This window comes from Mirounga leonina, unplaced genomic scaffold (assembly GCF_011800145.1).
Source record: "Mirounga leonina isolate KUSES-001 unplaced genomic scaffold, KU_Mleo_1.0 Mir_53, whole genome shotgun sequence".
Lineage (NCBI taxonomy): Eukaryota > Metazoa > Chordata > Mammalia > Carnivora > Phocidae > Mirounga > Mirounga leonina.
The window spans coordinates 88,367,060-88,384,484 of record NW_023270807.1 but is presented as its reverse complement, the minus strand read 5'-3'; the positions used below and the strand labels follow the sequence as shown (position 1 = coordinate 88,384,484).

At 42.2% G+C, this 17,425-nt stretch overlaps 1 protein-coding gene across 4 annotated transcripts in view; it reads left to right on the top strand.

Moving 5' to 3' along the window:
* The window catches only part of MAP7 (microtubule associated protein 7), a 169,476-nt gene that overhangs the window by 145,323 nt on the left and 6,728 nt on the right, over positions 1-17,425 (top strand). For all 4 annotated transcript variants that reach the window (XM_034990751.1, XM_034990752.1, XM_034990753.1 and 1 more), the window contains 8 exons: positions 4,355-4,470; positions 4,816-5,099; positions 7,063-7,315; positions 8,439-8,610; positions 8,956-9,057; positions 9,451-9,501; positions 9,606-9,663; positions 12,334-12,436. In XM_034990751.1, coding sequence (XP_034846642.1) covers positions 4,355-4,470; positions 4,816-5,099; positions 7,063-7,315; positions 8,439-8,610; positions 8,956-9,057; positions 9,451-9,501; positions 9,606-9,663; positions 12,334-12,436 — 1,139 coding nt within the window. The remainder of the gene's footprint in view (positions 1-4,354; positions 4,471-4,815; positions 5,100-7,062; positions 7,316-8,438; positions 8,611-8,955; positions 9,058-9,450; positions 9,502-9,605; positions 9,664-12,333; positions 12,437-17,425) is intronic.

Here is a 17,425-nt window from a genome sequence, read left to right as displayed (position 1 = left end):
CTGTTTCTTTGAATTTGACTACTTTAGATACATCCTATAAATGGCATCATATGGCATTTGTCCTTTTGTGATTGGCTTATTTCACTTTGCATAATGTCCTTAAGGTCTGTCTGTCCATGCTGTAGCATGTGACAGGATTTCTGTCCTTTTTAAGGCTAATAATATTCCATTGTATGTATGTATGCATATACACACGAACACACACGTACACATATGCCACATTTTGTGAATCCATCCGTCTGCTGGTGGACATTTGAGGTGCTTCTGCCTCTTGAATATGAATAGCACTATGAATAGTCCTGCTGTATACACGGGTAGCAAATATCTCTTCAAGATCCTGCCTTCAGTCCTTTGGGATATATACCCAGAAGTGGGATTGCTGGATTTTGTGGTAATTTTCTTTCTAATATTTTGAGGGACTGCCATACTGTTCTCCATAGCAAATGCACCATTTTACTTGCATTCCCACCAACAGTATAGAGGGGTTCCACTTCTTCCACACCTTCACCAACACTTGTTATTTTCTGGGTTTTTGTTTATTTTATAGTGGCCATCCTAATGGTGTGAGGTGCTCGCTCATTGCAATTTTGATTTGCATTTCTCTAATGATCAGTGATGTTGAACATCTTTTTATATGTTTGTTGGCCATTCACACATCTCTTTTGGAGAAATATCTATTCAAGTCCTTTGCTCATTTTTTAATCTTATTCTTTAATTTGTTTTAATCTTTAATTTTTGTGTTGCATTGTAGGATATGTACATATTCTGGATATTACATTTTCTGGATATTAATCTCTTATCAGATATATGATTTGCAAGTATTTCTCTTATTCTGTAGTTGACTTTCTTACTCTTTTGATTGAATCCTTTGATGCACAGGAGTTTTTAAGTTTGATGCAGTCCGTTTGTCTATTTTTGCTTTTTTTTTTTTTTTTAAGATTTTATTTATTTATTTGACAGAGAGATAGCAAGAGCAGGAACACAAGCAGGGGGAGTGGGAGATGGAGAAGTAGGCTTCCCGCTGAGCAGGGACCCCGATGCGGGGCTCGATCCCAGGACCCTGGGACCATGACCTGAGCTGAAGGCAGACGCTTAACGACTGAGCCACCCAGGCGCCCCTATTTTTGCTTTTATTGCCTGTGCTTTTGGTGTCATATCCAAGAAATCCTTGATTACAAATCCAGCATCATGAAGCTTCCCCCATTTTTTTGCAGGAATTTTATAGTTTTAAGCATTAAATTTAGGTCTTTAATCCATTTTGAGTTAGTTTTTGTATACGGTGTAAGGTGAGCGTCCAACTACATTCTTTGGCATGTGGATATCCAGTTTTCCCAGCACCATTTATTGAAGAGACTGTCTTTTTTCCCCGCTGAGTGGTCTTGGCACCCTTATTGAGGATCCTTTGACCATGTACATAAGGATTTATTTCTGGGCTCTTGACTCCGTTGGTCTCCATGTCTCTCTTTATGTTAGTACCACACTGTTTTGATTACTGTAGCTTTGTAATATTGAAATCAGGAAGTGGGAGACCTCCAACTTTGTTCTTTGTTTTCAAGATTGTTTTGTCTATTCAGGGTCCCTTGAAGTTCCATATGACTTTAGGACAGATTTTTCTATTTCTGCAAAAAATGATACTGGATTTTGATAGGGTGGTTTTGACTCTGTAGATCCTTTTGGATAGTATCAGCATTTTAACAATAAGTCTTCTAGTCTGTGAACACAGAATGTCTTCCCGTTTATGTTCTTTTCATTTCTTTTAGCAATGTCTTTTAGTGTTCAGTGTAGGAGTCTTCTGCCTTCTTGGTTAAGTTTATTCCTAAGGATTTAATTCTTTTTGATGCTATTATAAATAGAAATGTTTTCATAACTTTCTTTTCAGTTTTATTTCATTTTAATTCATTTAGATCTAAACTCAAATGACCAAAATGTGGCTAGTGGCTAGCTTATTGGACAGCACAGATGTAGAACATTTCTGTCATCACAGAATGTTCTGTTGGACAGCAGGCCTTGGAGTACCGGTCTATATTGTCTCTCTTGAACGTTATTTGTATTCTAAACCTAGCTCTGATTAAGATCAAAGTCCTTGTCCTGCTGGTACAGTGTCCACTGACATGTGCACCTTGCCGTGTGTGTTCCCGTTAACCTTGTGGAAAATGTTAATAGGAGAGATTATTGTACAGACCACTGACTATTAACTCAGATCAGGGGGGAGAATGAAGAATGCCTTTACATGTGTGGTACCCAAATAGGTGATTGGGTGACAAGACCAGTGAAAAGACACCTAAAAACACTAAGAGGGTAAAACCATCTACCTGCCTGAGGATGTCGTCTCAAGTCCCGAACATTTTTCTAAACCTCTGTGCCTGTTTCCCTACCCCTTTAAGGTGATTATAAAGGGAGGGCAGTTTTAGGAAAGAAAGAATTGGTTCAATAGCACTTTAACTTTTTTTTTTTTAATCCAAAAGGAAGGATTATACAGTTCTTTGTAGGTTCTTTCCCTCGATGCCTGTCTTGTCAAGACACAGATGATGAGATTCATCCCTCTGTCCTCCACTTCACAAATTGCCCTTCCTGACTTATTTTCCCATTCAGATGTCTCCTGAATTTGACTTCAGCCAAAGTAAAATGTTTTGAGAGAAAGGAAAAAAAAAGCTACTTGAGGTGCTTAAGCCCATCTTCCCTTGGGAAGAGCCCCGGGCTTCCGCTCTGGCACTGATATGCCAGAGACATAATTGCCCCCAGTATCGCGCCCAGAAGTGTCCCCTATGCTGGCTGCCACTTCTGTCACCAGGGACAATAGCTGCATTCTGAGGCCCCACCTCCCACCTTCTGGGACCAGAAATGGGAGCAAAGGCTGGTCATGCAGCCACAAGTGACAGAGAACTGACACACATCTTATAATGCTCTTTCTTGCCCCAGTCTTCGTTTGTTCTATTTAGAAATTCTGGGAAGACGCTGAGTATTATTTGATACTCCTGTTTTCCCCGCACCTCTAGCCCAGTCCATCCACTAGGATGCTACTAAGGGAAGTGGAGAGAAGCAATTACAAGGGACACTGAAGGGGAACAAGGCTGGGGGGGTGGGGGGTGGAGGGGAAGGAAGGTAGAAGGGAGTTGATGCTCACACCAGGCAGAAAGGAGAGAGAAAGGGTACACTACCAGCTTCTTGGCCCTGCGGCTAGATAAAATAGATAAAGTTCTGTCCCTTCTCTTGGCCTCTCACAGTCTGCTTTCCTGCAAGGGTCCCACAGAGTAAGGTACTGACAGGTGCTCACACAGGTGCTTCCAGAGAGTATCCAGTCCCATCCCAGGACACTGTTGGCACGTTTTAGATACTTAGAATGAGTCTTCCTTGCTCTGTGCGGTTTTTGTTGTTGCTGTTTGTTGTTTTTGTTTTTGTCTTTTTGTCTTGGTTGACTATAGATTACCAAACACTCTGGGTTCCCGTTTGCTCATTTTGACTTGGAAAAGGTATCACCTCCCTGGCTAAATTTCTAGTATGCAGTTAGAAAAGGAATGATGTTTTGACCCACTCTCCCATTTCAGTTTTATCCCTAAAGAAGATTGAAAATAGCTAAAATGCTTCACCTTAAACCTGACTCTTCCTTCAAAGACCATTAGGTGAAAAAGGAATTATTATTATTCTTTTAAAGATTTTATTTATTTGACAGAGAGAGACACAGCGAGAGAGGGAACACAAGCAGGGACAGAGGGAGAGGGAGAAGCAGGCTTCCCGTGGAGCAGGGAGCCTGATGCGGGGCTCCATCCCAGGACCCTGGGACCATGACCCGAGCCGAAGGCAGATGCTTAACGACTGAGCCACCCAGGCGCCCCCTAGAAAGGAATTATTTATATAGTATCAGTATAAAGGGAAAAAATGAATTAAGTCTGATGTAGCAGACACATAAATTTAAAAAAGGCTGAGTATGGTATTTTCCAACATAGAAAGAAAAATGCTGAAGAATTAAAATGAGGGCAAGGGGGAAATGAAAGTGACTTTTATTTTGATATTTGTGTGGGTTAAACAAGACAATGAGAGATTTTGCCCCAGGTGATTGTAGACACAAAGTAAGTATAGGTGCTTTCTAAGAGTATAAGTGTATTTTTTTTAACAAATTTAACTCAAGATCAGACATCCAGAACTTTATTATTAGTGTCAGATGGTGTTAATTCAGTTATAAGATTCAGGTTTTGAGCTAACAAGGGCTTTTTGTGAGAGTGGAATGGATATAAATGACAAAGGCTGGAAATTTTCCAAAAAGTCACTCAATGGGTTGCATCTCCACTATCGAATACTGTGAATGGGACTGTCCCACTCATAGCAAAATCTAACTATTGTGTGTCTCTGAACTTAGGGCTATAAAAGAGAGAGGGACAGAGAAAACCTACCGTTCCATCCCACGTCTGGCATTCGGAGAGCGCTATCTCCTTCTCATCCCAAAGCAAGATCACCAGCTCCCTCCCGACTTTGGTAAGCAAAATTTAAGAGGTTGGCTGGGTTGCCCCACGTGGAAGAATTTGTAGCCTCTGTTCTCTGAAAGCAAACTATTCATTCTCTCCATGCTGTTTAGCATTGACTTCGGGACTAACATTTTTCCTTGTAAGAAAGGAAAAAGGAAATGGGAATGAGTCTCTAAAGTGAATATTTCTGTGTTTGCCGCATAAAAAACAAATACACCAGCTCAGTATCTTCGTTTCTTTTCCTTACTGGTGCTGGCGTTCACATGGTAGTCCCCGTGGTAGAGGAGGAGAAAGGAAGGGTCTGGCAAAGCCTGTTCTGATGGCTCCCATTCTCTTTCTGCTGTGTGTTGCCCAGGCTGCCATCCAGATCCTTTCCTCATCTGCCTGGCACACCCAGGCCAACCTCCTCCTTGCCTCTCGGATCAGTCAAAGATGCCCCTGCTCAGGTCCGGCCCCCATCCCCTGGCAACATCCGCCCTGTCAAGAGAGAAGTCAGAGTGGAACCTGAGAGGAAAGACCCCGAGAAGGAACCCCAGAATGTTGCCAATGAGCCATCACTTAAGGGCAGAACACCTTTAGTGAAGGTGGAAGAAGCCACAGTTGAAGAGGGGACACCTGCCGAGCCGGAGGCTGCTCCTGGTAAGATTCTGTTGCCTTGTGATGAAGTGTGGGTTGTTTGCTCTTCTTGGGGGACTTAGAAATTTTACTCCAAGGTTAACTTGGGGAACTTTTCCTCCGTGCGATTTTCTTACGTATAAAGAAAGAAATAACCAATCAAAAGCCTATCGCTGGAGCCACAGCATATTAATTCAGGTCTGACTTATGATTACTTTTATTGACCGAGTCCAGTTTTTCACAAAATGTGGTGTTCAGAGCACCTGCCTCAGGATTGCTTGTATTAGTCACTGCTGTGTAACAAATCAGCCTAAAACTTTGCAGCTTATTATAATAGTTATATCACACAGATCCTTGGGTCAGGAGTTTGGAAGCAGCTTAGCTGGGTTGTTGGAAGATGATGCACACACATGGCTGAGCTCCATTTCATGGCACATGAACCTCTCCATACGGTTGCTTGATGTCCTCAGTCTGTCTGCTGGACTTGCTTGCTGGCTTCCCCCAGAGAGTGTGATCTGAGATAGAGCTTCACGAGGAAGCCACATCCTTTATGCCTAGTCTCAGAAGTCATACACACAGAAGTCACAATGTCTTCAGATTCTGTTCATTAGAAGCAAGGGACTACATTCAACTCATACTCCAATGAATGGGATTAGTCTCGCCCTCTTAGAGTAAAGATCTTCAAAGAGTTTATGGAAATAGTTTTAATTTACCACTTCTGTAATGTTTCAAAGTACAGAGCCCTGGCCCTGTCTTAGACCTACTGAATCCAGGTATGTCGTGGATCCAGGGACTCTGAAAGACACTAAGCTCATCAGTCAATTCCTATGCAGAATTGTCAGATAAAATGCAGAATGGCCAGTTATCTTGTGCATAGTGGAGTTGAAGGACCACCGGCTAGCCTATGGTGCTTGACAGAGGTCAGAATTCGTTCCAAAAGACCCAGTGGATCTCATCTCTGCCAGGCTAAACCAGATGCTTTTTAGAAGTTTAGAATCACCTGGAACTAGGAGTTCAATATTTTTTGTTGAAAATTGTCTTCATTCAAAAGTTTTCTCCTTGAGACTTAATTTGAAGATGTGGGCAGGGACAGAGAAAGAATAGATAATTCAAGACAAGTGACAGTGTTGTTAGACAGTAGAAGAGTCCAATATTTGTTTGCATGGAAAGAGAGAGGAGAGAAAGGCCAAAAAGTGTCCTGGGGGCAAAGAAAAATGCGTTAATCTTGAAAGGAGGGTTTAGAATACTAGAGATCACACCTCCCAGTGCAGCATCTAGGTGGGACTCCTGGCCACGTAGAGTGGCTCTCTAGGCCATTTCCTGAATGTGGATAAGGTCAGAGGACTTGTACTGCCATCTTGCATCTTGGCATCAGGACAGACCACAGAGGCCCAAATGGGTAAGGAATACGAGTGCTGGCTCCTGAAGAGGCCCTTGACTCCTCCTATCTCAGACCTGGAGACAGCTCTAGGTAGACAAAAAGGGACTTCTTCATCTTCATCGGGTGTCATCTTCCCAGCCTGAATCTGGGCTCATGGCAAGGACGCTGAGGATGGTCACAGAAAGGCTTTGGTTCACTAGTAATGAGTAGTCACTAAAGAGAAGGAATTTTTTAAGTGTAATGAAAGACAAATGGAAGATCTCATCTTCTTTTTGCTCAGAGTATAACTTCCCACAGAACCTAAAGTGAGGCTCTATACTGAGTACACATTTGATATATGTTGTTAACTGATTAACTTGTATAAAAATAAGACTTGGTGACAGAGTGTCAGCTTTGTTGGATGTCTCACTTACACATGCACCTTTTTGTTATCTGTTGCTTGGTTACAAATAGAATACAGTGAAACCGTGAGAACACACAGTAATAAACATTCCCTTTTCTTTTATAATGATGAATTCTAGGCCTGGGGTGTGGGGAATGCTAGTTTTTGTTTTGTTCTTTGGGTTTTGTTTCCAACTGGTTTTCTCCCTGTACCTGTTTGTACAGCTGCTTCAGCCCCAGCCCCAGCATCGGCCCCCGCTCCAGCGCCGGTCCCAGCCCCAGCGTCAGCCCCAGCCCCAGGCCCAGCGTCAGCCCCAGCCTCGCCATACACTGTGACTGCCGCCGCTTCTCCCAAGACCTCCGCAGGCACCACCGACCCAGAAGAAGCCACGAGGCTGCTAGCTGAGAAGAGGCGGCTGGCCCGAGAGCAGAGAGAGAAGGAGGAAAGAGAGAAGAGGGAGAAGGAAGAGCTGGGAAGGTAAAGGAGTGACCGTTGCTCAGTGAGCAGGGCCATCCTGGGGTTACCTTGGATTAAGTCTTTAGTCTGAGAGACAAGAGGTGGTGGTAGTGATGAAGGTGAATGGACTAGTTGCTTCAGAATCATGCATCTGACCACTAAGTGATTTTTTTAAATCACATTTTCTTACTCTGACAGTACAACACTGATGGAGAAAGGTTTTAAAGAAAGAAAAAAATCTATCCGTAATCTTACCAGTTTTCAGTAATTGGCAAAGTGGATTTTGGGTCTCTGAACAGTGTAGGGGTTTATACACGTACATAAATATGGACACATACACAGACATCTGTTTATGTAATTCTAACCACAGTAGAGGTACAATTGTACAGTCTGATTTTTTTTTTTTTTACTGAACATATTTCTAATCTCCATAGTTCCTCGTTATCTTTCTAACAATCATTTTAAAGCTGCATAGTAAAAGCTTGTGTTTTCTTCCAGATAGAACTCTCAGGGAGTAGCTGGGTGAGATAGTTAAGTGTCCCATAATGGCCTGCTGGGCAGGATGCTAGGGACAGTTGGCTTAGTTGGCCTCCTCCTGCGGCTAATAAAACCAATTTGTCAAGGACATTGTTCTTCAGACAAGCAGAACTGCATCTCGGGGGAGGATCGCAGCCCCAGTGCTGGGCAGCAACCTTGGACATTCCCTACACTTGATCACAGCAGGGAGCTTTCATAGTCTGTCTTCGTCCTGCCCTGCAACAGAACATTGTAACCTTTATTAATTTGCAAAGATTTCCGGGGCGGGGGGGTATTCAAATTCATTACTAAAATGTCCCATTATTGGATAAAACTAGTCTTAGCCTTTAAAGATAGTTAAATTGCACATCCTTTCACAAAACAAGCTCTCCTCAAAATATTAGTGGTTGCATTTTCCTTCTGTTTACCACGAGGCAACGTGAGGCTGGGAAAATGAGGAGGAAGAAGAGAGGGTGGCTTCTCATTTTGTCCCCAAAGCATGCTGAGCGTGTCCCACGGAGATTTTCCTCAGAACAGACTGCCCAGGCCGCAACCACAAACTCTAGGCTCTCTTCAGGGAGTCGTCTCCCCCCCAGTGTATCTCTGCTTTGTGTGTGTCATTTTCCAGACAAAAGAGAGAGGAGCTGGCGCAGAAGGTGGCGGAGGAGCGGGCTCGGCGGGAGGAGGAATCCCGCCGGCTGGAGGCTGAGCAGGCCCGGGAGAGGGAAGAGCAGCTGCGGCGGCAGGCGGAGGAGCGGGAGCGGCGCGAGCGCGAGGACCAGGAGCGCGCCCAGAAGCAGGTAGGGGCCCGCCCGGCTGGGGCCAGGCCCGCTCAGAGCGGAGGAGAGCGCCCAGCGCACGGCGCGCGGAGTCAAGGCCCCGCGCCTCGTGTGCGCACGCGCGCGGAGACAAGGCCCCCCCCTCCCGCGCCTCGTGTGCGCACGCGCGCGGAGACAAGGCCCCCCGCGCCTCGTGTGCGCACGCGCGCGGAGACAAGGCCCCCCCGCTCCTCGTGTGCGCACGCGCGCGCTCGCATCCCGCACCTGCCCCGTGGACCCCCGAGCCTCCGCCTCCGGGCGCCCGGATGGATGCGGGCGGCCCAAGGCCCTGCCGGCCGGAAGCACTGGCCCACTTCTTGTTTCCAGAAGGAAGAAGAAGCTCGCCTTCGTGAGGAAGCCGAGAGGGTTCGGCAGGAGCGAGAGAAGCATTTCCAGAGAGAAGAGCAGGAGCGCCTGGAAAGGAAAAAGGTGACCCCGTCTAGAACAGAGCCTGGGATGCGAATTGTTCCTTCTTCCCCAGACCTGAAGCCCAAGCCCAGGAGACGAGCTCACCGCTCTCAGAAAGCAAATGCGTGCTGCCCGTTCCAGATTAACTAAAGTAGCTCCCAATATTAATCATCTCGTCCAAAGAAATCTGTCTTCGTAGTGCGGCCCCCACCAAAAACAGTTCCTTCCGATTCGTGTGGCTTAAGTCAGTTCCAGCTTGATGTGAATAATGCCAATTAAGTTGACGCAGTGGGTATTATAATTGCCCACAGTGACAGACGTGTTTGGATGACCCATTTGCTTAGTCAGTGAAATGTGCCAGGCTCGCCTTCTTTCCCTCTCTGACCCCTTTGCTCAATTCTCCCTTTCTTGTAGCGACTCGAGGAGATTATGAAAAGAACCAGGAGAACAGAAGCTACAGATAAGGTACTGAGGTGCCATTTTTAAACTATTCTTAATAGCTTTTTTTTCTTTACTTTCACTTTAACATTAAAAAATCTTTTTTTCTTTTTCCTTTTTTTTTTTGGTAGAAACCTGTTGATCAGAGAAATGGAGATATAACCAAGGGAGCTCTCCCTGAAGGACCAGGTATTTACTTCAGTGAATTCAAACAAATTCAAGTATAGAATTTTTGGATTGACTCTCTAGAGATCAAGATATTCAATGACTTGGGGGAAAAAAAGGTACTCATTGACTTACAGAAGCTTAGGTGTGTGTCATCTAGTCCACAGATTTTCGCCTTATGTAAAACTCTTACATTTCTGGCAGATTTTTTTTCACATTTGTTTATACTCTAATAGTGTGCTTTAATATTTTAAATCATGTTACATCACAAATACCCGTATTTGTGAATATATGTTTGTATATATCTATGTGTATATAGATATATGCCTATAGAGAAAGAGATGTACACATCTGAATATATACACACGCGATTAGAAGAATTTTATTTGTGTTATAAAATTAAATTTCATTTATCATTTATTGTCTGCTAAAGTAGCATGTATTTGTATTTGCTCTTAAGGACTCTAAACACATTTTGACAACTTGTATTTATGGCAGTTCTCACAAAAGAATTTATACCTTTTTAACTTCTGATTTCAGAATAGAGTTAAAATTAGAAATTAGTTGAAATTTCATTAGAAAGTTGTTGATACCTATAGGCTTTGGACAGAGATGATTAATTTCTTGGTGTTTAAACCAAATTTGCTTGAAATAAAATGTACCTTAGTGTGTTAGTACCCAAATTCAATTAATATTTATTAAATGGTCTCTTTGTGTCAGGTACCTCCTGCATACATTTTCTTCTTTAATTTCCGCTGCAGCCTTGTGAGGTAGAACTGCTTTATCTTGAGGTCAGCAAGCAGTTTTGGAGACCTGTCACGTGCCAGACCTTGTTGCAGGTGCTGGGATTCAGTGGGAACAGGCCAGGCCAGGTCCCTTCCCCCGAGGAGTTCTTCACTCAAGTGGCAGACCCAGCTCATACAGCTGGAGTCCAAGCTTATGATTCTCCTGTGATCCCACATAGTCTTCATGATTGTACATACAGGTGGTTGGTAGATAGCTCATCATGCACTCTTCTTCTTTCCTCATCTGCAATATCAATATGACAAGAAAGCACCAGAGATACCTCACTTTCCTTTGCTGTTTTTTTCTTGCAAGACTAAAGATCAAATGAAATTATTTATGTAAAAAAAATTTTTTTCTGTAAACTCTAGAGGTTTTCAAAAGTAATATGTTGGTATCTTGGGATTTGGTTTTATTTCAAAAGAGGCTATCCTAGTTTCTCTATGTCATGATTGCTTTTTAGTGAACTTTTCATGCTTTTTTCAAGATGCCCTAATTATATTTGTTTGGAGAATAACCCTAATGGTTGCCTGTTAACCCCATTGCATTTTTAACAGGTTGTCTTCACAAATGTTGTAAATCAGGAAGACTTTACGTAGGCACAACCCCCCATGAGTCATCAGAATGAGCATTTTAGGATTTAAATTGCACCAACATGGGGTTTTTTGAGGGGCTGTTGCTATAGTTAATGCATGGCCAGGTTCCTTATTTTTTTGTTTGTTTTTACATCTTTCCCCTTCCTGGCTGTTCCCCTTATATTAATTCTTTCAATATTTATTATACAAATTATATATATTACAAAATACGATTTTGTACCTCAGCCCGAGAATCAACAAAAGCAAGAGGGAAGGTGCAACTTGCCAGTCATCATATCTGTGTTTATCAACACTCATAATAAATCTGGTTTGAGTTAATACTGCTAAATAGAGGCCTGAGGGATTATCTGTCTAACAAATATTCCTCTTTCCCCCTGTCCCATGTGTGGTTGAGGGCTGAGTGGTGTTGCCAGTGCTCGAAAGAGAATTCTAGGGCAGGCAGGCAGGTGAGCTTACAGATCTATCAGAAATCTCCAAGGCTGCCTATTACCAGCTTTGTGAATTTTGGCCCCTTTAATAAAGTTATTAATAACTTCTTCAGTTATCAGACTCTCTGGACCTCTGGCAGCTTTACTGAATTTGTGCCAGGCTATGAAATAACACTTCCTTGGAATTATCTTTCAGTTATTCCTTCATGTCAAGCTGAAACCATAAACTGCCACAAATTTCCCTGAAACTCTGACCTATATGAAGGTTTACAGGACTTTAAGTAACCCTGGCTTAGATTTTGGAGTCTGTCATCAATATTGTTGGCTTAAGCTGGACTACAGCACTGAGCATTGAATGACGAGGTGGCATAGTAAAGTACAATTCACTGGCCTTCCATTCATGGAAATCCCTATCATTTTAAGTGCGACTAGAACTAAACTGAGTTTAAAAATTATTTTTTATCACTTAAGGTAGTTCATGGTGATTTGCTCTGAATCCTTCAGAAGATATTCACCATCAGCCTGATCAAGTCAACTTACTGCTATCTTCATCAATTGCTTTGGCTTGAACATTATATACTTTTTGCCCAAAGTCAATTTAGTGCAAGCAAAAATAATAACAACAGTGCTTTCCACCCTTACATTGTGCTGGGCACTGTTCTAAGTACTTTGCGTATATTAAGACATTTAATTCTCACTGGAGTCTGTGAGGTAGGTATTCTTACTCATGAGGAAACTGAGGCACAGAGAGTCTGTGGCCTGCCCAAGGTCACACAGCCGGTAAGTAGCAGAGCCAGGACATAAATCTAGGCATTCTGGCTCCTGGGGTTTGGGTTCGATACTAGAGTAGTAGTAACCGTTTGTCCCATCTTCTTTGCTGTGTCCAGTGGTATCTGCACTTCCATGTATGACAAACTCTCCAGGAAATGGAGAACCAATGAGCAGCCCACATGCGGTCACCTCACACCAAGCGACAGTGACTGTGGAGAGGTGAGTTAAACAACTGGGCCCTTTTTACTGATACACATGAGAGCAAAGCACTAATCCCACCAGAACTTCCTAGGCCTGACAGAATTTCACAGTTTTAACATTAAGATTCATTTTCATTTGGGTTCATTAATTTTTGGTAGAGCTAGTAATTCTGTAGTTAGAGAAAGGGAAAATGTCTTTTTTTCTTGAGTCTTTAAATATGATGGTTAGGTTTGTGTGTGCCTATTAAAGAAAATTATGGGGAAGCATTTTATTTGTATATATTTAACGTGATCTAGACCTTATTCACACCCTTAAGTGGCATATTTTCACCATACATAATATTCTTGTTTGTCACAGGTTTGTTCTACAGTAAAATAATTTGGATGCCAGTATTTCTGATATTGGTAGTAGGGCTTCTTATTGAAGAAACAAACAGTTGCTAACAACAGACAAGAAAGAAATATGGGTTGGAAAAAGATTGCCTTTCTCTTCTTTGGTGTTAATATTGACAGCATCATAAGAACACTCTCAAAAATAAAAAATCAGGGTAATTCTAACCTGTGCTTAAAAATCCAGTCATAGAGAACTTTTAGAAGTATTTGTTATACTGTTAAAAAATTTCACCTGTGACTTTTTTTTAAATTTACTTAATTCTTTTATGAGTTTTCCTGTCTCTAATGCCAGAGTGTTTGCTGCATCAGAGAATTAAAGTCTGATTTTTTTCTTAATCTAAAAACACACACTGCCCATTGTTTTATGATATTGGCAGCAATGCAAAGATAAGTTATTCTAAGAAGTCCATAGTCATAAGACATCCATTGGTATCTTTCTAGGACAGTACAATCTTTTATTTTTCCCACTGTAATACCAAAGAAAAGAATTTTTCTGAGAGAGAGCTTATTAATAAGTTTTCAACCATGTTAAATAAATTTATTGTCATCACCTAAGATACATATTAAGTGATATTTTATGCTTTTAATTAGTTTGATTTTCAAATAAAATATTCATCCCTAACTGCTATAATTTATGATGTTCAATTCACTGACTTCAAAAAAAGGAGACTTTTATGAAAGAATAAAAAGTATCATAGAGAGAACCCCATTATTATAAGGACCAGGTTTATTAAGCCACTGATAATTTTATCTGATGAATAACATTAGTTTACATTAGCTGACTTTTTTCAGTGATAAAATCATCAAGTAATTAATCATTACCTAAAACATAATTTTACTATGTAAAATGAGATGGTAAAATTCTATTTCTGATCACTTATTTCACCCATTGCTTTTCTCTATTTAAACTGCCTTCAAACCTCAAATCTCTTTTCATGCAGTGTACCGTGAGGTCCCTTGGCTTTTACTTGGCACTGACATAATATTTATATACCCAGTTCAGCCTAGTTCATTTGTCATCAGCCCTTGCCACATAAGCTGGTACAGTGTGCTCTGAAATACTAATATATAATGAAGCACTAAACTCAGCTTTATGATAGTCAGCCATGTAGATGATCAGACTATTCTATTGGAGTTTTTTTTTTAATTTTTATCAGAATGAAAACATATATTTGTAAAAGTTCATATAGAGAATTGGACTGCATTTTGAGAAATACAATCCATTTCAGAATGACCCTGGCCTCTAGGGAATGTTTAATGTGCTGTTAAGTTTGTTCCCCATTGCATGATACATAGTTTTATGATATGTAGCGTAAGAAACCCTGCTTCCCTCTATTTCTAAATTTATCTTCCCTGAATTTATCCACACCAATCTTGAAACAATGTGTACTTCCACTTAGCATCATCTCTTCAGTAACAAAAAGCACTTTTTTTTTTTCTTAGAGCTACTTATTCGCAGTTTCAAAGTTTGGACCCATGGTTGTCAGAAACTAGGTTTTAGTTATTCCTTTCTCACAATTTCCATACCTTTTGTAATTATATAGATTTTGTTTCTGTCCTCTTTTTGCTTTCATCTTATAAAGCGAGTATTCCTCCTACACTTTGTCTATCAGTCAGAGTCCAGTCGGGAGAGAGAAACCAGGCAAATGAATTTGAATAAGAAAGTTTAACATCAAGAATAATTAACTCTTACTTGGGATGGAAGTAACAACAGATTGGTAGTAAGAAGCAAAGAGAACTCAAGATTACGGGGTTAGCAGGTCTAAGGAGCAGCCACATCCCTGAGCCATCCCCAGGGAAGAGTGCCCTTCCCCAGGCTTCCATCCAGACCCTGTGGGAGAGGGTATGGCTGTGACCCACTGGATGGTGGAGAAGTTCTTTTATGAAAGAAACTTGCCAAGTATCTACCCTCTGGAATGCTTAGGAGAGCTCTTCACTGGGAGGTGTCCCAATACAGGCACTCTGTCTGCCACAGGTTGGCCCTGGGAGGTGCTGGGGGCGGCCCCTCCTGCCGCAGGGGCTGGGTGCCGAGGCAGCCTCACGCACACAGGAGCCAGACGCTGGGAGTGTGTGTGCTGCAGGAGCCTGCCGAGCAAGCACAACCAAACCAGGAAGCAGACTTTTCCTTGTGCCGTGTCTCTCCGGCGGCCTTAAAGGACGAAGCTTAAAGATCATGCCAGCTGGCAAAGGAAAATTAGTTAAAGGGCCCACATACAGTTTCAGAGCAAGACTGAAGGATGAAATTTGGAGCTGAGAAGCAAAAAAACAAAACAAACAAAAAAAACCCCAAACCTGACAGGTTTACCTTGCCTCTAAAAAGGCTCCTTCTCCAGCTCTTTGTCATTTGAGTCCTATTTTCTAGAGATTTTTCAGCACAAGCGTGGGGTTGAGGAAGAAGAGCTTTAGAACCAGAAGTCCCAGGCTGGATTCCTAGTTTTATCTCTGAGAAATTCAGCGACTCTGGGATTAACCTACTTAAGTAAGATTCAGTTTTGTCGTCTGGACATGAGGAGGTCTTTCCCTCAAGGTACCGGAGGGTCCAATGAAGTATTGTCTGTGAAGGAGGTCTGAAAACTGTTTGTACTAGACAAATATTAGACGTTCTTTATCTTGATCCTTCTAAGGTACGGTGTCCAGAAGACAAAGCACGCTGGTGTAGCTGCAGTGTAATGTAGAAAAGTGCTTTTATGTTGTATCTGATATCCCATCTTCTCCTGTCGTGCATTTTATTGGCCTCGTCTTTAACCATAAAAACATAAGGAATCAGTGTCACCTGGATCCAGTCTATAGTGATTGCAAGATCTCTTACGTCCATTGTCACTGATAGCACTTCATCTTTTGAGGATGGTTCAGCTTACAGTGGTTCTCTAAACCCCTCTGCCCTTTACATTGCTTACATTTTGAAGATTTTTTTTCCTGTTATCCTCAAGGACTTGCATTTCCCAGAATAATCATTATCTGGATACTTAAATTTTTCCTTCTACTTATCTTCCAGATTATTATAACCCTGCTGTTAGCACGGACCCCTGAGGCTATCTGCCACTCATACTCTTTCCACCTGGAGAAGGACCTGCTCATACTAACCTTTCATACCCTTCCCTAAAACAGTTTCCTGTTCACATTCCCTTTGCTTCAGTGGGGACTCACATTTTTAAACAGTTTCACTTCTGAAACCCTGTTAAAGATTTTTAAAGTTACAAATAAATCGCATCCATGGATGTTCCCTTTTACCCCCAGGTTCTAGTCAACCTTGAATTACCAAATCATCGTTTTTCACCTCAGTGCATTATGGTTAACGAAGCATTCCATAATCCTCGTCATCAGTTCACATGTTTATTAAATACCCTACCGTGCACCCAGAGTAGAGGCATAGATCCTTCCAGCCTACTTACTGTGAGTTAAGTCACTGATTGGAGATCCCCAGCGTCCCTTCTGAGAATGTGAGATGGGTGATCCCCTGTGGAAATCTACCACAGCGAATGCTGTAAGCACGTGGCAGGGTTTGTTTTCACTAGAAAACGCCACTCCGAAGAATGAATACTTTTAGTTCAGAATCAGAGAAGTGAACTTTTCCTAATGCCTCAGTTACCTAATACATTGGTTTACCTTCTTTTCAGGAAAAATAAATGAGTGCCATGAGCTGGGTGACATTCTCCCCACATCCACCCCTGGGGATATGTCAGCAAACTGCCTGGCAGCACCCCGGGGTGATAGCGTCCTCCTGGTATTTTCTAGCAGTGAGGACTAGCAGCAGTTCCTGGTGCAGAGAAACCCTACACCAGGAACACCCTGAACCTGACTTCAGCCCTGAGGGGCCTGAGTGACCTGTCTGGCCCCTGTGGTTTCTAGTGTTCTCAACCTTTGGTGTGCAATGCTTTTAAAGCCTAAAAGCAATTCTCCTTGCCCAACAGGCTCCCCACTGGCAGTAGGTAGACTGAAGAGGGTTGGAGTTACCAAGAGTCTGGCCAGCTTTTGCAGATGCAAAGAAATATATGATCCTGGGCAGGATGATTTCTTACTCTGAAAACCATTTTGGGTTCTTGAGAATGAGTATTTGTAGAGGGAGGAGCCCATAGAATGGAGGAGAGTGTTTATTTGTGGATAAGAAACTTACTTTGAAACAAGAAACAGAGGACACAGATGAATGTGTGCGTACAAGTGTGTATGGGGTGTGTAGGAGGGAAGACATTATTTTAAGTTTCTCAGGTCATTCTGATCTATTCTTCCACCCCCAACAGAGAATCTGTTCTAGAAGCTAAAAACTTCTCATGGGCTACTGTCCTCCCCTGCTAATAAGATGCCCTAGGCTAGATCCTTCACTTTTAAGAGAATGATCCTTCACTCTTAAGGGATATGTAGTAATTCTGGTTTTTGACCTAGTGGTTTTCCTTCAAATCTTAGGAGTTTATCATTGTTTTTAGTTTGCCCTAAAGGAAATATAACAGTCCCAAGCCCTTACCATTCAAACAGAAAGAGATGTATCACTTTTTTTTTTTTTTAAGATTTTATTTATTTAATTGACAGAGACAGCGAGAGAGGTAACACAAGCAGGGGAGAGTGGGAAAGGGAGAAGCAGGCTTCCCGCGAAGCAGGGAGCCCGATGTGGGGCTCGATC